The sequence below is a fragment of the Mercenaria mercenaria genome, chromosome 7, assembly GCF_021730395.1.
Source record: "Mercenaria mercenaria strain notata chromosome 7, MADL_Memer_1, whole genome shotgun sequence".
Lineage (NCBI taxonomy): Eukaryota > Metazoa > Mollusca > Bivalvia > Venerida > Veneridae > Mercenaria > Mercenaria mercenaria.
The window spans coordinates 56,028,883-56,051,198 of NC_069367.1; the positions used below are offsets into that span (position 1 = coordinate 56,028,883).

General features: G+C 37.2%; 1 protein-coding gene across 1 annotated transcript; it reads right to left on the reverse strand.

The window, feature by feature from the left end:
- Window positions 1–706: 706 nt before the first annotated feature.
- On the reverse strand, window positions 707–22,002 carry LOC123554120 (mannose-P-dolichol utilization defect 1 protein homolog; the record flags this gene model as incomplete). Its single annotated transcript, XM_053548458.1, has 3 exons — window positions 707–2,999; window positions 6,062–6,266; window positions 21,854–22,002. Coding segments are annotated over 3 exons (573 nt in total), but the record flags the coding sequence as incomplete, so codon positions are not given.
- Between the last annotated feature and the right edge of the window lie 314 nt (window positions 22,003–22,316).

A 22,316-nucleotide genomic window follows, 5' to 3' on the forward strand; every position in this document is an offset into this window, starting at 1 on the left:
AATAAGTGTGTGAAGTTTCAATCCATTCCCACAAGTGGTTACTGAGATACCAGCTTACATACAAAACCTTAACAAAAAATTTCTAAGTCGAAAAAGGGGCATAATTTTGTAAAAAAGCAAAATAGAGTTATGGAACCTGTGCAATGTAAGTCAGTTTATCACAGTGAATAAGTGTGTGAAGTTTCAATCCATTCCCACAAGTGGTTACTGAGATACCAGCTTACATACAAAACCTTAACCAAATCGGGATGCGGATGCGGATGCCGACGCGGACGCTGACGCATGGTCGAGTCCAATAGCTCTACTATTCTATGAATAGTCGAGCTAAAAAGATTATTCATTTTAAATGTGCATCTAGAGAGAGAGAGAGAGATTTTATGTATTAATCAATTCAGGATAATTTCGGGCTTTGGATTGAATAAATCATATTTAAAGAACTATGTACCTTATGTTTTTATACACTAAATGAAATCCACTATAGGATCAACTAATAATAACAAATAAACGGCTGACTGGGGTACACACTGTTCTCATGTATCTTTGTGATTCTAAAATATCATTTACATAAAATAGTAGATCAAACTCATGTCAACGTTGACATCAACATTGCAGTGTTTTGTTGGAAATGTGCATGGATTTTTTATATTAGAATAAATTTCAGATAATGTAGGTTAATAGAGGTTTAATAAACAACATCAGCAACAAATTGTATTGAATAAATATAATTCAATTTCAATCAACATAACAATAAAATACTGAGCAACAAATCTGTGATTCTTCTAATGTACTGCCTTTTGTTTGCATTGTTAAAAATAAAAATGTGACTAAAAATTACTTATAAGTGGACAAAACAGTATTTAGAATTCTATGCTACTAGTTAAGTAAAGACCCATTATATCTAAGGGACTAGAAAATCTGAGGACATTTTAAACACATTGTGCCCATAGTACAATAATGTTTTACAATAACACACACAGTATTTTTCAAGGTGAATATATAATTACTAAGCTAAATGTGTCGCTGTTTGAATAAATACAAATTATGCCTCTGGACCTAAACTATAGGTATTTAGTGCAATCTACAGATCTACAGTAAAAATATTCAAGTCACAGACTTTTGTCTGTCAATAGATGCACTGTACAAATAGCTCAGCATGTACATAAGAGATCATCTTCAAACAAGTACAAGCTAACTTTGTTCGCTCGAACTGTATGGGACTGTCCTTTTTTGAGTTATCAGTAGTTTGAGCCGCAGAAACAATATAAAACACAGGGATTTCAGTGGGAAATGACAATGATTCGAACAAAGGGTGATGTTTGAAGTATCCAAGTTCGAGCGAAAGAAGTTTGACTAATGTTAAGTAGTAATAGCAATGCTAAGATTTTAATGTATCTGATCAACCGCACATCTCTTCAACAATTTACTTATCTTTTATTCATTTAAATGTATATAAATCGCAATGGGACTTCTTGCAAATCAATTAGGCTAACAACTCTGGTATGACTTAAAAGAAGTTACAATGTGGTTTATACCTGTCCAAGCACACAAAAGTAACAGTCAATCCTTATGTTTACATCTTTACAGCTGCCTGCTGCAAACTTAAGTTGTTTTCCTTCTGTATCAGAAAATCAAAATAAATAACAAGCTATCGATCTTTTCAACATCTTAAAAGACTTAAAACGACATGCCCAACTGTAATTCGCCTTTCAATACAGTTCTTGTTTCTATCTAAAATATTCATAATGCAATTAGAGATCAAAACTGTCGATGCTATAATTCAGTGTTCATTTTGAAGTTCTGGTGTCTGATTTTTTTTTCAAAAGAAAACATTTTGATTTTGATTTTTTTGAATGACGTCAAGTTATGCATGCAGTCTCATGGAAAGTGCCTGTCATGATATTGCACCAATATTGTTTATACAAAAATAAATGTGTATATAAAACATATAGTGAATATGAATATTTCGTGTTAGAAAAGAGAAGATTTGAAATAGAATTACTCCCATATTAATAATTCTTGACTATATGTTGGAATCCACATTAAATTTCAATTAATGCATATTATCAATCCATACTTTGTTGTAGCATAATTAACAATTTTTCATCTCTTTTGAGAAATCACAAAGACTTCAGGCATTATATTGAATAGCATTTCTGCACTGAAGAGTACCACAGAATAATATTTAATATGTGACTACAGCAAACAGATATATAGAATAAAATCAAAATTTTAAAAACATTTTTGAAAATGTAATCTTTCAGTAACTTTTCAGTATAATTTCCACCTGTAAGCTTACTACATAAAGGAATCTACTGGTAAATGGTAGCAACCTAATTAATACTCAATTTATGACAATAGGTTTCATGAACAGACTCAATCAAACCGAGTCTGCTGTTATTCTTCTTGGTTGTATTCTTTGCTTCCAAAGGATCTTTTTACAGAATTTACTTATAAAATTGTAACAAAATATTGCATGCCAGTAGCTTTCTCAAATACTAAAATCATCTGTTTGATGTTAACTTTGCATTTGTTATAAATTTCACATTAATTAATATCTGAGTAATAGACAGTAACAATGCAACTAATGAAAGTGTTCTTACTTAGAAAATGTTGGAAAGAAGGAAGACATCCAATCATGTCCCTTCCCTACCTTTAATAATCCTCACTCTATCTGTGTATAGTCACATGATGTTAATAAATATAAAGTTACTAAGAATTTGTTGGCCTCTATTTCATATCATGAACATAAATTTAAATGATTCTACTAACAATGTTTATCATTAATCCTGTTTCTTCTTGTTCCAGTAGTATATCATCTGGCCGACTAACACCGCATTGCAAGATGCTGCACAAATGTACGTGATCACAACCAGCTGGTCCCCAGTTTCTTGTAAGGAGGTGAAAATTCGAGCAATGGAACCCCCGAATATAAGACCTACAGTGATAACAGACAGCTGACCTGTACTGCTGTTTCTGTAATTGGCCAATGCTTGTAGAAGCTGGAAAATATTATAAAATACGTACAAAGTAACCTTGTTAAAAATGACACACATAAACACATGTACTGGGTAATATACCATCAGCATTAACATTTTTGAAATTTTGAATTGTTAAGATATCTTTCTACTTTTGAACATTTGCAGATATTGTGTAGATAATTCATTGTACTGAGTTAAAAAAACTATTTAAAAAGTACAAGTTTTCTTTATTTAAGCAAAAAGTCTGTGTCATGTGTGCTAGTTATATTGCATACATGTATACAGTTCCTATATACCCAACAAGAGCTGTCCGTAAGACAGCACGCTCCACTATTTGACAGTCAAATGAATTTATGTCTCAATAAGAGACCTCTACTTTAAAAGGAAGATACACCACGACGATGATGGTAAAGATATATTTTGAGTTTCAAGTCATTATCTTATATAGTATCAAAGTTATGTCCAGCTAACGAAGTTTGTCAAAAATTTTAAGTATGAAAAGGGCATAATTTGGTCAAAAATACAAATCAGAGTTATGGGGATTGTTACCACACATTCAGATGATGATGATAAAGATACATTTTAAGTTTCAAGTCATTATCTTATATTGTACTAAAGTTATATCCGGAAAGCGTAGACTGCCAAAAAACTTTTAGTATGAAAGGGGCATAATTTTGACAAAAATACAATTAGAGTTATGGAGATTGTAACCACACAAGTAAATGATGATTATGAAGAAATATTTCTAATTTCAAGTCATTATCTTTTAAAGTACCAAAGATATGTCTATAAACGAAGGTTTTGAAAAAATATATGAAAATAATTCCAAGTATAACAACTTGGTGACCTTGATCTTGGGTATAATTGGCCCAACCCCTGCACATACTTTGTTTGTATGCTGGACAATGTTTATGTGAAGTTACAGTAAGTTACTAACATATAAGCAATAGTAACAAAGATATGACAGAACAAGGCAGTCTGAAAGACAGCTAAATCCCCCGCCACTGCTATGGATAGTGAAAGGGTAAACCCTTGACCTTTAGCCATGACCTTGACCTTGAACTGACATGGCTGACTAATGAAGTTTCATGAAAATCCTTCAAGGGGTTAAGGAGATACAGAGCTCTAACCTTTGTCCTTGAGTTGTGACCTTGACCTTGAGCTGACATGACTGACTCATGAGTTCTTGATGAGGTGATCATTTGACCCAAGTTCGATGAAAATCCTTCAAGGGGTTTAGGAGATACAGAGTGAACACAAAATGGAAGGCTCAAACCTTTGACCCTAAGTTGTTACCTTGACCTTGAGCCGGCATGGCTGACTCATAAGTTCTGCATATCGTTTTGATGAGGTGATCATTTGACTCAAGTTTTATAAAATTCCTTCAAGGGGTTTAGGAGATAGAGAGCAGACACGAATTGAAAGGCTAAAACCTCTGACCTTGAGTTGTGACCTTGACCTTGAGTCGGCATGGCTGACTCATAAGTTCTGCACATCGCCTTGCAGAGGTGATCATTTGAACCAAGTTTGATGAAAATCCTTTACGGGGTTTAGGAGATATAGAGCGGACACAAAATAGAAGGCTCAAACCTTTGACCCTAAGTTGTGACCTTGACCTTGAGCCAGCATGGCTGACTCATGGGTTCTGCATATCGTCTTGATGAGGTGATCATTTGACAAAAGTTTTATGAAAATCCTTTAAGGGGTTTAGGAGATATAGAGCAGACACAAAATGGAAGGCTCAAACCTTTGACCTTGAGTTGTGACCTTGACCTTGAGCCGACAAGGCTGACTCACGGGTTCTGCATATCGTCTTGATGAGGTGATCATATGACCCAAGTTTTATGAAAATCCTTTAAGGGGTTTAGGAGATATAGAGCGGACACAAAATGGAAGGCTCAAACCTTTGACCCTAAGTTGTGATCTTGACCTTGAGCCAGCATGGCTGACTCATGGGTTCTGCACATCGTCTTGATGAGGTCATCATTTGACCCAAGTTTTATGAAAATCCTTCAATGGGTTTAGGAAATATGGAGCGGACATGAAAGTGTTACGGAAAGACGGAAGGACGGACGGAGACCATTCCTATAACCCCCCACCACTTGTGGCGGGGGATTAAAAACAAAGGTTGCTTAAAAACTTTAACCAAGAAAGGGCACGCCAATGCCGACACAGACGCTGGGGTGAGCAGAATAGCATCCCTATTCTCCGAATAGTGCAGCTAAAAAGATGTAAACAAGAGGGCCATGATGGCCCTATATCGCTCACCTGAGTACCATTGCTTTATTGTGCAGACAAGGTCAAAATAGCTAATTCCGGCCCTATCAGGGGCCATAACTCTGGAACCCATTATGGGATCTGGCCGGTTCAAGAAAGGAACCAAGATCTTATGGTGACACAAGTTTTGTGCAAGTTTGGTTAAAATCAAATCATAAATGAAGCTGCTATTGTGCAGACAAGGTCAAAATAGCTAATTTTGACCCCTTCAGGGGCCATAACTCTGGAACCCACAATGGAATCTGGCCAGTTTAGGAAAGGAACCGAGATCTCATGGTGATACAAGTTGTGTGCAAGTTTGATAAAAATCAAATCATAAATAAAGTTGCTATTGTGCAGACAAGGTCAAAATAGCTAATTTTGGCCCTTTCAGGGGCCATAACTCTGGAACCCAAAATGGGATCTGACCAGTTCAAGAAAGGAACCGAGATCTTATGGTGATACAAGTTGTGTGTAAGTTTGGTTAAAATAAAATCATAAATGAAACCACTATCGTGCAGACAAGAAATTGTTGACGGACGGACGTTCCTACATATGGATACTTATGTGGCTACTCTTTTGTTCTCTCTATTGTTCTTTTAGAGACGTAAGAGAAAAATAGCCACATAAAAGCCTTACGGAATGAATGACATCAAAGAAAAAGTACAGTTACCTATTGTTCATATAGCCATCTAAGTATGCAAATGTGAGCTCGGATGGACGCATGCACGGACTGACAACGGACGACGGATGAAGGGTGATCACAAAAGCTCACCTTGTTACAATGTGACAGGTGAGCTAAAAATAGAGTATACATAAACACATACCTTGCCTGCCATAACAACAGCAATATTAACTGTCTGTATGGCAGCTAGGAGCTTCATAGGAACCATTGGTGACAACAGGTAAGCCATGATGCCTCCATATACAGCTATAAATAGGAATGATCCCAGTATGTTGCCAGCATAAAACAGGACAAGAAACAAGACAGCACTGGTCTGTAGACCAAGAAATATACCTTCACCATAGGAACTGAAAATATAAATGTCTGATACAGTTTCCATGCATATAAACTGACCAAGGCCATTAGGAAAGTCAAATAACCTGATATACATGTCAATACTGAAGCCAGGCAAAACAAGCAAATTCGATGAATTGGTATCCCCCGCCGAAAGGGTTTGTGGTGAGGTATGGCAAAAAAATATATCCGGCAAAAAGTTAAGGATGTTAATAAGAAGCAAATAATTTCATTAGTCAAAATCAATTTAACAGAAAACAAATGTTTAACTAGAAAATGCTTTTGTAAAAAAGCGCATGTCTCCCCAAATGCAAAGTCCTATAGGCAAGAAGTCAATAGGGGTCAGGAGCGAAAGTCAAAGAGACACTGATGGTTGGCTGCAATAGGGATCATCTACTTGGCATGTCCAGTCATCCCGCTAAATTTCAACACTCTTGGCCTAGTGGTTCTCAAGTCACTGTTCAGGCTCCTGTGACCTTGACCTTTGATCAAGTGACCTCAAAATAAATAGGGGTCATCTACTCTGCATGTCCAATCATCCTATTAAGTTTCAACATTGTAGGTCAAGTGGTTCTCAAGTTATTTCCAAAAAATGATTTTACATGAACAGGCCACTGTGACCTTGACCTTTAATTGACTGACTCCAAAATCAATAGGGGTCATCTACTCTGCATGTTCAATCATCCTATGAAGTTTCAACATTCTGGGTCAAGTGGTTTTTAAGTTATTGATCGGAACTGGTTATCAATGTTCAGGTCCCTGTGACCTTGACCTTTAACGGAGTGACCCCAAAAACAATAGGGGTCATTTACTCTGTATGAACAATCATCCTATGAAGTTTCAACATTCTGGGTCGAGAGGTTCTCAAGTTACTGATTGGAAATGGTTTTCCATGTTCAGGCCCCTGTGGCCTTGACCTTTAAGAGTGACCCCAAAATCGTTAGGGGTCATCTACTCTGCATGACCAATCATCCTATGAAGTTTCATCATTCTGGGTAAAGTGGTTCTCAAGTTACTGACCGGAAATGGTTTTCCATGTTCAGGCCCCTGTGGCCTTGACCTTTCACAGAGTGACCCCAAAATCGTTAGGGGTCACCTACTCTGCATGACCAATCATCCTATTAAGTTTCAACATTCTGGGTCAAGTGGTTCTCAAGTTACTGACCGGAAATGGTTTTCAATGTTCAGGCCCCCGTGACCTTGACCTTTAATGGAGTGACCCCAAAATCGATAGGGGTCATCTACTTTGCATGTACAATCATCCTATGAAGTTTCAACATTCTGGGTGAAGCGGTTCTCCAGTTATTGATCGGAAATGATTTTCCATGTTCAGGCCCCTGTGACCTTGACCTTTGACGGAGTGACCCCAAAATCATTAGGGGTCATCTACTCTTCATGATCAATCATCCTATGAAGTTTCAACATTCTGGGTCAAGTGGTTCTCGAGTTATTGATCGGAAATGGTTTTCAATGTTCAGGCCCCTGTGACCTTGAACTTTGATGGAGTGAACCCAAAATCAATAGGGGTCATCTACTCTTCATGACCAATCATCCTATGAAGTTTCAACATTCTGGGTCAAGTGGCTCTCTAGTTATTGATCGGAAATGGTTTTCAATGTTCAGGCCCCTGTGACCTTGACCTTTGACGGAGTGACCCCAAAATCAATAGGGGTCATCTACTCTTCATGATCAATCATCCTATGAAGTTTCAACATTCTGGGTCAAGTGGTTCTCTAGTTATTGAACGGAACTGGTTTTCAATGTTCAGGCCCCTGTGACCTTGACCTTTGACGGAGTGACCCCAAAAACAATAGGGGTCATCTACTCTTCATGACCAATCATCCTATGAAGTTTCAACATTCTGGGTCAAGTGGTTCTCTAGTTATTGATCGGAACTGGTTTTCAATGTTCAGGCCCCTGTGACCTTGACCTTTGACAGAGTGACCCCAAAAACAATAGGGGTCGTCTACTCCAGCAGCCCTACAACCCTATAAAGTTTGAAGGTTCTAGGTCAAATGGTTCTCCAGTTATTGCTCGGAAATGAAGCGTGACATACGGACGGACGGACGGACGGACAGGGCAAAAACAATATGCAGGCCTCCTAGCAGGCCTGAACAAAAATAAAGGTTTTTATAAAGGCTCCAATCTATTGAAATAAAGGCCTTTTAGTGTAAAATATTAAAAAATAAGTAATAGTTATAGTATGTGTGAGAGTGTGTTACCAGGATATATCAGAGCTAGGGGTACATCGAGGGTATTTTTCTCTGCACATATCGTCGAGGCCGTTAGGCCGAGACAGATATGTGAAGAGAAATATACCGAGATGTACCCCTAGCTCTGATATATCCTCGTAACACACGAGCATCACATATTATAACTGTTTTATCGCATAGTTCTATCATTTCAATTTATTTATTATTTTCGTTTATAGATCTATCATTTAAATTAATTTTTATAATTATTTTTACACTTTTGATTCCCTTTCTGCACCTCACTGACTGAAACCCAGAAACATTCTGTTTTAGAAAATGTGTTCCCCAGGTAAAAGTATCCAACAGATTTCTACATTTGTATTTACTCTTTGCATTTCATTGGCCAAACGCTTATCTCGGAGTCTAATTTGCTTCAGCGCCCAAGTAATATTTACGCAGTGATCCAAGTTTTAAGGGTTTATTTTCTGGAAATCACTCATTCTCTGGATGCACTTTTCAGTTTTAATATCGTACGAGAACTGTTGTAACAGTGTGTTGGAATTGTTGTTCATAATGATTATATAATTGACCTACCTGTAGCACATACATTATAGTGCCATAGCAGATACATTTTAGCAAAATAGCACATAGCGGATACTTTTTTAGCGCTTTTCAGTTTTAAGAAACATTTAAGAAAACTTTGAATTTCATATTTCATGACAATCATGTATTTCTGATGTTCATTTAGAGATAATGATAAATATCGAATCTTCGAAATATTCTAGTTTATTTATTCTTTTACTTTATAGATGCAGGTATTTGTGATCACTCTATCTCCGTGAACAATAAATTTAAAATAAAATCATGTTTTCATTGGCAGGAAAAAATAATACTCCCTCCATAGGACCTTGCCATTGTAAGAAAAAAAGTGTTGCTATATATATATTCTTTCTCTGTGAACTGTAAATTGGAGCTAAAATCATCTTTTATTTGAAAGGAAAAAATTATACTCCCTTGATAGGACCTCAATAGAGAAAAAGTGTTCCGATATATATCAGAACAGTTTTACTGTGCTGATATATATCGGAACACTTTTTTTCTTATGAAACTCATAGAGAAAAAGTGTTCCGATATATATCGGAACAGTTTTGTAAGATATCAGCACAGTTTTGTAGTAATAATGTGTGTTACTATGTATAACATGCTGCAAAGATCAAAGGAAAATTGCCGCACTATGCGATAAAGAGTAAATAAAGGCTATTTTTGTCGGAATTCTCGTTGAAAACACATAATATATATAGGTATTTACTAAAAAAAGTTAATTTATATATGGAAACCCACACTCTAAAACCAGATATCAGAAATAGGCATTTTTGATATTATCTCATACTGTTTGAATGATATACATACCTAACTTAATGGGTATACCTACTTTCACTGCACATTTATATCACCTATTTTGTATATGGTTCCTGTTTTATACATTGTACAGGCTTTCAAGCACTATTTGGCAAAACATTTGGGCTAAAATTAGGGCTGTTTTTGCAAACAATAAGGGCTAAATTAGGACTAAATGCCCACAGGTCAACATGTCAAGCCCATCCTTTTCTATATTGTTGCTTTTTGCAGGGGCACCATTCTAGAACAAATGTGTCTCCAACATAAGTTTTTGATATACAGGTATGAAATGGTGGACACTGGTGCCTTTATTTGTTTAAATATTGAGGTACTGGAGGGGTACTTCTCTCAACTGGGGGTAGGGGGTTAGGGGCTCTCCCCTGGAAAATTTTAAAATACAGGTATGAAATTGTGGGTGCTTGTGTATTTTTTGTTCTAAATTTTGAGGCATAGGAGGGTGTAGCCCCCTAATTTTAGGGAGGTAAGGATGCTGCCACCCCTCTGAAAAAATTTAAAATACAGGTATAAAATGCTTGATTGCAGCGCATGTTTTGGTCTAAATTCTGATGTGTGGTAGAGGGTATCCCTGTAGTTTTATGAGGGTCAGGGGACTCTTCCTCTGGAAATGTTTTGAAATGTAGATATCAATGGTGGCCTCTGGGGAACTTATATAAATTTTGAGGTACTGAAGAGGCAATCCCCTCATTGGAAGGGCGGTCAGGGGGTCCTCCCCCTGGAAAATTTTGTAATAGAGAAATGGAATGGTGGCCTCTGGTGCGTTTTTGGGCCTAATTTTGAGAAAATATTTATTCTTTGCCAAAATAGTTGAGAGCAACTTTGATGAGCCAAATGGGGGCACAGGCCTCCTGGGCCCAGCCATGGACCTAGGCCTGATCACTCAATGAAGTAAATCTATGTTTCATGAAGATGTAGCCTAGGAACTCATGGAAACTGATAGAAGCAACCTCTGAAAATGAATCTTAAAGAAAATAGACTTCAATAAATTAATTGGATCATTATATGCATGACTTTGTGCAAAAACAAATTTAAGTTCAGACAGATATTACAAAAAATTAGGGACAATTGAAAAAAATATGTTTTTTTTTAGGAATTTGGCCCTTTTTGAGCATTTTTTTAAGGAATTTTAGGGAGACCTAAGAAAATTAGGAATTTTAGGGCCACTTGAAAGCCTGAATTTGTAGTGTCTACATCAACTTTGCTCTGAATGCTGTATCTTCACCAGACCTTGTCCACTGTTACCATAGTGTAAACATCATGTCACCAGACCATTTCAAGCATTCAGCTCCATGGTACCTTATGCTGAATACATGGAACACCCATGGTCTGGTGAACACTACTGCAAACATCTACATGTATGTGGTCTGGTGAACACAACAGCATTCTGAAAAACTCAAGATGAAAGATACACAAGCAGTATCCTAATAACAACACTTAAAATGGGGGAAGAAATACAATAGTATAACCATTACTTGCTTTAAACTGGCGCGGCAAGCAGTCTGAACAAAAATATAGGTTTTGAGTGAAAATTACAGGCTATTTGGCCGTTTTAAAGGTTTTTTCAGAAGATTTAAAGGTTTTAAAGGTTTGCTTTGAAATTAAAGGTTTTTAAAGGTTTTAAAGGTTTCACTAGGAGGCCTGAATATGTCTCCTGGGGGAGACATAATTAAAGAGTACATAATAAATGTATGATACTTTGATCCTGACTAAAGAATTTATTTTGAATGGGATATGCTTACTGTAATAAGCTTAGCTTTTAAAATTAAATGCAGTTAATTGAAATATGAGCTTGAAGTTTAATTGGAACGGAATATTGTCTTTGAGTGGTTTGGCACCAGGTGTTGTTGTTTAACATGTACATTTGAACTTAAAAAAACAGATGTCCTTATGAGAACACTGGTAAGATATCTTGAACATGACTAAGGGCAAGGCTTGTGCAGTCACAACTTAACATGTTGAAGGTTTGAACATTTAAAAAAAAAAAAAAAAAAAGGAATGGAAATATATATATGTATATATATTTATTTTTTAAGGGTGTGGGGGTGCGGGGGAACGGGAGAGGAAACAAAATTTCACATGTTGATTATAAATATTGATGGAAAATTAAAAATGAAAAACAAGAGGGTCATGATGACCCTGGATCGCTCACCAGAGTAATATGAGCTACATGTTTCTAATGTCAAACTGATGATTTTTAGAAATTGTTTGGACAATCAAGTAACCCCTGGGGTGGGGCCAATTTTACCCCGGGGGTCACGATTTGAACAAAGTTTGTAGAAGTCTACTAGGAAATGTTACATATCAAATATCTAAGATCTAGGCCTTCTGGTTTATTTTTCGCAAATTTATGAAGATTTTCCTATGTACAATCAAGTAATCCCTAGGGCTGGGTCAATTTGACCCTGCGGGGTCAAGATTTGGACCAATTTTGTAGAGGTCCACTAGGCAATGCTACATGTCAAATATCTAAGCTCTAGGCCTTCTGGTTTATTTTTAGAAAATTTTGAAGATTTTCCGATGTACAATCAAGTAACCCCTGAGGCGGGGCCAATTTTACCCCGGGGGTCATGATTTGAACAAAGTTTGTAGAAGTCTACTAGGAAATGTTACATATCAAATATCTAAGATCTAGGCCTTCTGGTTTATTTTTCGCAAATTTATGAAGATTTCCCTATGTACAATCAAGTAACCCCTGGGGCTGGGTCAATTTGATCCTGGGGGGTCAAGATTGAACCAATTTTGTAGAGGTCCACTAGGCAATGCTACATGTCAAATATCTAAGCTCTAGGCCTTCTGGTTTATTTTTAGAAAATTTTGAAGATTTTCCGATGTACAATCAAGTAACCCCTGGGGCGGGGCCAATTTTACCCCGGGGGTCACGATTTGAACAAAGTTTGTAGAAGTCTACTAGGAAATGTTACATATCAAATATCTAAGATCTAGGCCTTCTGGTTTATTTTTAACAAATTTATGAAGATTTCCCTATGTACAATCAAGTAACCCCTGGGGCTGGGTCAATTTGACCCTGGGGGGTCAAGATTTGAACCAATTTTGTAGAGGTCCACTAGGCAATGCTACATGTCAAATATCTAAGCTCTAGGCCTTCTGGTTTATTTTTAGAAAATTTTGAAGATTTTTCTATGTACAATCAAGTAACCCCATGGGGCGGGGTCAATTTGACCCCAGGGGTCATGATTTGAACAAAGTTTGTAGAAGTCTACTAGGCAATGCTACATGTCAAATATCTAAGATCTAGGCCTTCTAGTTTATTTTTAGAGATTTTTTGAAGATTTTCCTATGTAAAATCAAGTGACCCCTGGAGCGGGGTCAATTTTGACCCAGGGGTCGTGATTTGAACAAATTTTGTAGAGGTCCACTAGGCAATGCTACATGTGAAATATCTAAGATCTAGGCCTTCTGGTTTATTTTAAGAAATTTTTTAATGATTTTCCTAAGTAAAATCAAGTGACCCCTGGAGCGGGGTCAATTTTGACCCCAGGGGTCATGATTTGAACAAATTTTGTAGAGGTCCACTAGGCAATGCTACATGTGAAATATCTAAGCTCTAGGCCTTCTGGTTTATTTTTAGAAAATTTTGAAGATTTTTCTATGTACAATGAAGTAACCCCATGTGGCGGGGTCATTTTCACCCTGGGGGTCATGATTTGAACAAATTTTGTAGAAGTCTATTAGGCAATGCTACACGTCAAATACCTAAGATCTAGGCCTTCTGGTTTATTTTAAGAAAATTTTTGAAGATTTTCCTATGGTAAATCAAGTGACCCCTGAAGCGGGGTCAATTTTGACCCCGGGGGTCATGATTTGAACAAATTTTGTAGAGGTCCACTAGGCAATGCTACATGTGAAATATCTAAGCTCTAGGCCTTCTGGTTTATTTTTAGAAAATTTTTGAAGATTTTCCTATGTAAAATCAAGTGACCCCTGGGGCAGGGTCAATTTTGACCCTGGGGGACATGATTTGAACAAATTTTGTAGAGGTCTACTAGGTAATGCTACATGTGAAATATCTAAGCTCTAGGCCTTCTGGTTTATTTTACGAAAATTTTTGAAGATTTTCCTATGTAAAATCAAGTGACCCATGGGGCGGGGTCATGATTTGAACAACTTTAGTAGAGGTCCACTAGGCAATGCTACAAGTCAAATATCTAAGCTCTAGGGCTTCTGGTTTTTGAGAAGAAGATTTTATAAGATTTTCCTATGTAAAATCAAGTGACCCCTGGGGCGGGGTCAATTTTGACCCCGGGGTCACCCCGGTTACCAAGGCAAGTGGGCGACCAGGTGTGGGTGCGCAACTTCACATGTTTATAATAAATGTTCACAGAAAAGAATGAAAGAAATTTAATGAAATTCTGCCAAATGACAAGTTTGTTATGTACAAATATGTGGATTTTTAGACAATTAAAGGGCAATAACTCTGCAGTTACAAAAGAAATCCATACGAATTTGTGTGTGCACAACCACATTATAGTGCTCTAAATTCTGTTAAAGTTTCATAGTTCAAGGTCAAATATATCAAAAGTTATGATGCAGAAATTGCCATATTTATAGTACCCTATATAGTTAACACTAGAAACTTCTAAGGGCCATAACTCTGGTGTTACTTGGGCAATCTGACTGAAACTTGACGGGCCACAAGAACTCATAGTGGTGAACAAGTATATGAAGTTTTAAATAAATATTCCCAACCATTTCCTAGATATGGCTCCGGACGGACGGACGGATGGACGGACGGAAAGACGGACGGAAGGACGGACAACGCCAAAACTATATCCCTCCGACTTTCGTCGGGGGATAACAAGAGCTGTCACAGGAGACAGCGCGCTCGACTATTTCAATGCTGGATAGTGAAATTGGGTACATCTGAGGAAGCTGGAGCTGTCACTGGAGTGTTTAATGACTCAAATGTGGATAAAGATATTATTGGACAATAGCTTAAGTCTAAAAAAAAAAAATCATTATAAAAGGAACATAATTTATGGGAAACTCCTGAAATAGTAAAGCACCATGTGTCATATCATGTGGCTAATAATTCGGAACAGCTATTTAAGTTTTAATCAAATCTACAGTAAAATTCCTACTTACGACCACGCCGAAATTACGACCGCACCGCTAATACGACCGATTTTGCAAAGAACGGAATATTTCCTTCTTAAAACCAATGGTCGTTTGTCCGAAAATGCGACCAGACCGCTAATCCACTAATGCGACCACCAATTTCAGAACTGTTTGATTTTTTCACACTTAATTAATCACCGCAATTACGACCACTCAAAATTTTCTGTATGTAACCGCGAATCGCCGCGGGAATTAACACGTGCGACATCGTGTTAACACGTTAAGCGTGTACATTGTGTATTTATCCGTTAATTGCTAAGAAGTCTTTTAAACGTGATCAAAACAACGTATCAAACTGTTTGATTGTCTGAAATTGCTATTTAAAGATGTTTGGTGTTTTATATCGCTATTTTAACATAAGAAATTGTTGAAATAATTAATTTGTTTGTAATTAGACGAATGCCCGCTGATCGAATTGACTGGATTAAAACGGATTTAATTAGATCTAAACGGTGTTTGTTTGTTATTATTAATGTAAATACGTTTGGAATTTCAGCGGAGAATGAAGTTTGAAAAGGTTTGATATTGTTGTACTTGTCTTTAATTGAACAAAATTCATTATTAATTAAGTGCGTCCTTAATTAATACACAGTTTGATCCGTAATTCTTTGATTAACACAGTGATCAAGTATTTAAGGCTAATGAAATACTTATCTTTATCAGTCTTCTTTCGTATCTGATACTAACATAGCCATAAAGAAAATAAAGCTACATATAAATTGAACACTGTGTTTGCCATTATTGCGTCTTGATTGTATTCCAATGTGTGTTTATCTGCCAGACCTTCCCCGTATAGCCTTGTCCACTAATCAGACCAGACCGCTAATAAGACCAGTTTTACAAAGAACCATGGGTGGTCTTAATAGCGGAATTCTACTGTATTTAGTAATACTGGAGATACAGCAAAAGTGCATCGCAACTTAAACCGGAAATTCTATTAGTAACAGGAGCTCGTCGAACACGAAATGCCCCCTTTGATGCATTCAGTAATTGCACAAGGAACAGAAATTATTTGCTCACTGTAAACAAAAATTCTACTGTTCTGGTTCAATGTGACATTGACCTTTGACCTATTGACCTCAAAATCAACAGGGGTCATCTGCTGGTCTTGATCAACCTCCCTATTAAGTTTAGTGATTCTAGGCCCAAGCCTTCTCAAGGTATGGTCCAGGAAGGGTTAAACTGTTCCGGGTCAATGTGACCTTGACCTTTAGCCTACAGACCTCAAAATCTATAGGGGTCATCTACAGGTCATGACCAGCCCTCCTATCATGTTTCATGATCCTAGGCCCAAGCGTTTTCAAGTTATTGTCTGGAAACGGTTTAAATGTTCCGGGTCACTGTAACCTTGACCTTTGACCTACTGACCTTAAAATCAATAGGGGTCATCTGCTGGTCATGATGAACCTCTCTATCATCTTTCATGACCCTTGGCCCAACTGTCTCAAGTTATCGTCCAGAAACCGTTTAACTGTTCCTGGCCAATCTGACCTTGAACTTTGACCAAATGACCTCAAAATCAATAGGGGTCATCTGCTGTTCATGACCAATCTCCCTATCAATTTTCCTGATCCTAGGCCCAAGCGTTCTTGAGTTATCGCCGGGAAACCGTTTTACTGTTCAGGGTCACTGTGACCTTGACCTTTGACCTACTGACCTCAAAATCAATAGGGGTCATCTGCTGGTCATGACCAACCTCCCTATCAACTTTCATGATCCTAGGCCCAAGCATTCTTGAGTTTTCATCTGGAAACCGTTCAACTGTTCAGGGTCACTGTGACCTTGACCTTTGACATACTGACCTCAAAATCAATAGGGGTCATCTACTGGTCATGACCAACCTCCCTATCAACTTTCATGATCCTAGGCCCAAACATTCTTGAGTTTTCATCCGGAAACCGTTTAACTGTTCGGGGTCACTGTGACCTTGACCTTTGACATACAGATCTCAAAATCAATAGGGGTCATCTGCAGGTAATGACCAACCTTCCTATCAACATTCATGATCCTAGGCCCAAGCATTGTTGAGTTATCATCCGGAAATGGATTGGTCTACATACAGACCGACCGACAGACATCTGCAAAACAATATACCCCTCCTTTTTCGAAGGGGGGCATAAAAACAGGGAATAACTCCGAACGTACTGGTGCCTGCATTATCAAACTTGTGTGGTATGATGTGAGTGATGATGTGGAACAACCATTTTAAGTTTGATTAAATCCATTCAGTAACAGCAGAGATATAAAAAGCATCAAAATTAAACTAATTCTAAGTAGAAAGGGGATATAACTCATAAAACATTTATGCCAGAGTGACCGACCTTGTGTCATATGATGAGGATGATGATCTTGAAAAATTAATTTAAGTTTTAATCAAATTTATTAAGTAATGACAAAGATATAGTGAAAGTGCATCACAATTAACCTGAAATTCTAAGTAAAAAGGGGGCATAATTCATAAAATACTGGTGCAAGAATTACGGCTCTTGTATCGTATGATGTGGATGATAATGTAGTACAACTATTCTAAGTTTGAATCAAATCCATTAGGTAACAAGAGCTCGTCGAACACGAAATGCCCCCCTTGATGCATTGAGTAATTGCACAAGGAACAGAAATTATATGCTCACTGTAAACAAAAGTTCTACCATTCTGGTTTAATCTGACCTTGACCTTTAACCTATTAACCTAACAAGAGATTACAGATTATTTCGGAACACAAAACTATGCAAGTGGTCAAAATTTGAAGCCTGTACCTTCAGAAATGTGAAAGTAGGTCACTAGGTCAATCTCGAGATCAAAGTTCATTTCAGTACACAAAACCATGCTTGTGGTTCAAATTTGAGGCTGTAGCTTGAGAAATGTGAAAGTAGGTCACTAGGTGAAAATCAAGGTCAAATTTTATTTTAAAACAAAAAACTATGCATGTGGTCCAAATTTGAAGCCTGTACCTTCAAAAATGTGAAAGTAGGTCACTAGGTCAACTCATGTCAAGGTTCATCTTGCCACTCAAAACTATACACGTGGTCCAAATTTGAATGATGTAAGTTATGGACATGTAGGTTCTAAGTTTTTCCCTATGTAAGTCTATATGAACCATATGACCCCTGGGGTGGGGCCATATTTGACCCTAGAGGGATAATTTGAACAAATTTGGTAGAGAACCACTAAATGATGCTACATTACAAAATATCAAAGCCACAGTCTTTGCGGTTTGGACAAGAAGATTTTCAATGTTTTTTCCTTTATAAGTCTATGTAAACCATGTGACCCCCTGGGCGGAGCCATATTTGAACCTAGGGGAATAATTTGAACAATCTTAGCAGACGACCACTAGATGATGTCATATACAAAATATCAAAGCCCTAGGCCCTGTGGTTTTGGACAAGAGGTTTTTCAAAGTTTTTTCCTATATAAGTCTATATAAACCATGCGACCCCCGGGGTGGGGCCATATTTGACCCCAGGGAAATAATCTGAACAATCTTGGTAGAGGACCACTAGATTTTGTTACATACCAAATATCAAAGCCCTAGGCCCTAGGGTTTTGGACAAGAAGATCAGAAACCGTTTTAACTGTTCCTGGCCAATCTGACCTTGACCTTTGACCTAATGACCTCAAAATCAATAGGGGTCATCTGCTGGTCATGGCCAACCTTACTATCAATTTTCCTGACACTAGGCCCAAGCAATCTAGAGTTATTGCCTGGAAACCATTTTACTGTTCCTGGTCACTGTGACCTTGATCTTTACATACTGACCTCAAAATCAATAGGGGTCATCTGCTGGTCATGACCTCCCTATCAACTTTCATGATCCTAGGCCCAAGTGTTTCATCCGGAAACCGTTTTACTATTCAGGGTCACTGTGACCTTGACCTTTGACATACAGACCTCAAAATCAATAGGGGTCATCTACTGGTCATGACCAACCTCCCTATCAACTTTCGTGATCCTAGGCCTAAGCGTTCTTGAGTTATCATCCGGAAACCGTTTTACTGTTCAGGGTCACTGTGACCTTGACCTTTAACATACTGACCTCAAAATCAATAGGGGTCATCTGCTGGTGATGATCAACCTCCCTATCAACTTTCATGATCCTAGGCCCAAGCGTTATTGAGTTATCATCCGGAAACGGATTGGTCTACATTCCGACTGACCGACAGACCGACCGACATCTGCAAAACAATATACCCCTCCTTCTTCGAAGGGGGGCATAATAACAGAGATAAAGTGAAAGTGCATCAAAAGTTTAACCTGAAATTACAAGTTCAAAAGGGGGATAACTCATAAAATACAGTGTCATAGTTATGGCCCTTGTGTCAAATGATGTAGGTGGTGATGATGAACAATTATTTTAAGTTTGAATCAAATCCCTTGTGAAATAACAGAGATATAGTGAAAATGCATCAAAATTAACATAAAATTCTAAGTAAAAAGGGCGCATAATTCATGACAAATTTGTGCCAGCTTTATTGACCTTGTGTCATATGATGTGGGTGATGATGTGGAACAAATATTTTAAGTTTGAATCAAATCCATTTAGTAATAACTGAGACAAAGTGAAAGTGCATCAAAACTTTGACCTGAAATTCTAAGTAAAAAGGGGAGATAATTCATGAAATACTGGTGCCAGAGTTATGACCCTTGTGCCATATGATGTGGGTGATAATGAGGAACAACCATTTTAAGTTTGAAGCAAATCCATCAAGTAGTAACAAAGATAAAGAGAAAGTGCATCAAAACTTTAACCAAGGTGTGGATGCTGAAGGATGCCGACATCGGGTCGAGTAGGATAGCTCTCCACACTTCGTATAGTCAAGCTAAAAATTACCCTGTAAAAGTTTTTTGTTTTTTCGCCAATTCACAGTACAAGTTGCCTCTATGTCTATATCAACTTGACTCAGCCCGGCTGTACATATTCCAGAGTAACTGTGGAAAAATTGCGGACAAATGCAAAACTTCCATGGAAAGTAGGTACTTTCCATGGAATAGTCCAGAAAAGTCACCTCTTATATAACATGTCCAGAGTGATTGCAAATGTTTTCCACGGACATCTCTGGAAATTACTCTGGACAGCTATCAAAATGTTCATGGAATATTCACCGACACTGCGAAAATGTAGCACTTTGAAAAAATTCTGGTCATTTAACTCTGGAAAATAACTCTGTCATTTTCTAGGGGATTTTAAACACATCAGAAAACAATTAGCATCAGACTGGGAATACCATGTGATCAAGCTCAGCCAATTAGATGAACTGATCTTACAGAGGAATTTTCAAAATGTGTAACTGGAAGTCTGATGTTAACAAGTTGTGTAAAAATTAGTGAAACTTTATTATGTGAGGTAATTCAGTTCAAAGTTAATATTGAGGATTCTAGAAATTGCTCAAGTAAGTTTGTTTACATAACTGACCAATGAAAATATACATGTGTTTGTAATTATGCTAATTAACACATGTATGTATATTTGTACATCAGTCATTCTGTAGCATAAAACAATGAATGCTAAAGTATAACCAAAGGCTTCACAAAGATTTTATAAATAATCTGCATATATGAAAACAGATACCTTTAGGTACTTTCTTTGAATGATTTCATCATTATTTAAGTGTAACTAATCTTTGTTCGAAACTATGTATATGCTTAAAAAATATTCTAATCAGTCACTTTAAACTGGCAAAGATTCATTTTCATTGTTCGTATAGTGTTTGAAACTGCAAAAGTGATCACATGCAATAAAATCATATTGCTTGTACTGAAGTGTTATTGCTCACTATACATGTACTGCAAAAAAGTCTATAAATCACATTTATTGCTATTGAATAATACTGTCAGCAGAACTTCCTGGACGACTGCGGAATAACTCCGGAAAATTGTTCACGGACGTCTGTGGAATCACTCTGGAAAATTGTCCATGGAAAGTTCTCCAGAAATCCCTGGACATTTTTCCGCAGTATTCCATATCAAGCTCCGGAAAGTTTGTCCGAATACTCCGGAGTCCGGACTTCCATGGAAATTCAAAGACATTCCATGGAAACTTCTGGAATTTTGACAGCCGGACGGAGAGCAATTTAAACCATGCAAGGCTATGATATCTTTCATATAGCAAATGTTTCTTTGTTTTGTTGGATTTTAAGTTAGTTCTGCACGTTTGAAAAACCGGAAGTGATAGCGTAACGTCATTTATCCGGAAAACGTAGAATAAAGCCAGGATTCGGCGTACAGAAATGAAAATCACTTTATGAATTAATCGAAACCTGTGAGTGAATTTATTACAGTGGCACTGTTTGTATATTTCTAAAGTCAAAATATGATATTAAAACATATGGGATGTTAAAAAATTCAAAATAAAGTCTTAAAGTTAACGTGAAATGTCCGGTTCCTTTTAATCATGGTCAAATATCTCAAAAATAAGCACACGGACCTATACATTTTATTACACCAAATTTTAGGCCATGTGATTATATACAACTGTGAGAGGTTTCATCAAAATCTACATTGTAGAAAAAATTCTATTCGATAAAATGTTATGAAAGTTATGATTTTCCCATAGACTCCCATTATGAAATATTGCATGAGGTCCACATTTTTCAAATCAGTCTAGCAAAAAATCAAGCACACAACCCATTCTTTTTTATTTGCTGAATTTTCTAGGTATATTCTGAAGTTTTGAAAAATTAGAGTTTAATCAAATTCTACATTGTAGAAAAGTTTTCGATCCAAACGTGCAGAACTACCTTAAGGTGACTGAAATACGTTGAAGATCTTTGTGGAGGAAGAGTAATTGCCCACCCTGTTATAAAAGAAGATATAGTAAAATTCAAAGTCCAAATCTAATTACAAATTATATTGTTACCTGAATGGGAATGCATGTTGGAAGCCATAAGATGCATTAGCTGAGATACCTATAAGCTCAAACAGCTGACCAAAGAAGCTTATACCCTCGCCACTCTTTCCTTTGATAATCTTCAATATTTGAGGTAACTTCACTGAAATAAACCACAATTAGAAGATGCTTTTGTAAAAAAGCGCATGTCTCCCCCAATGCAAAGTCGTATAGGCAAAAAGTCAACAGGGGTCAGGAGCAAAAGTCAAAGAGACACTGATGGTTGGCTGCAACAGGGATCATCTACTTGGCATGTCCAGTCATCCCGCTCAGTTTCAACACTCTTGGCCTAGTGGTTCTCAAGTCACTGTTCAGGCTCCTGTGACCTTTGACCAAGTGACCCCAAAATAAATAGGGGTCATCTACACCGCATGTCCAATCATCCTATTAAGTTTCAACATTCTAGGTCAAGTGGTTCTCAAGTTATTTTCCG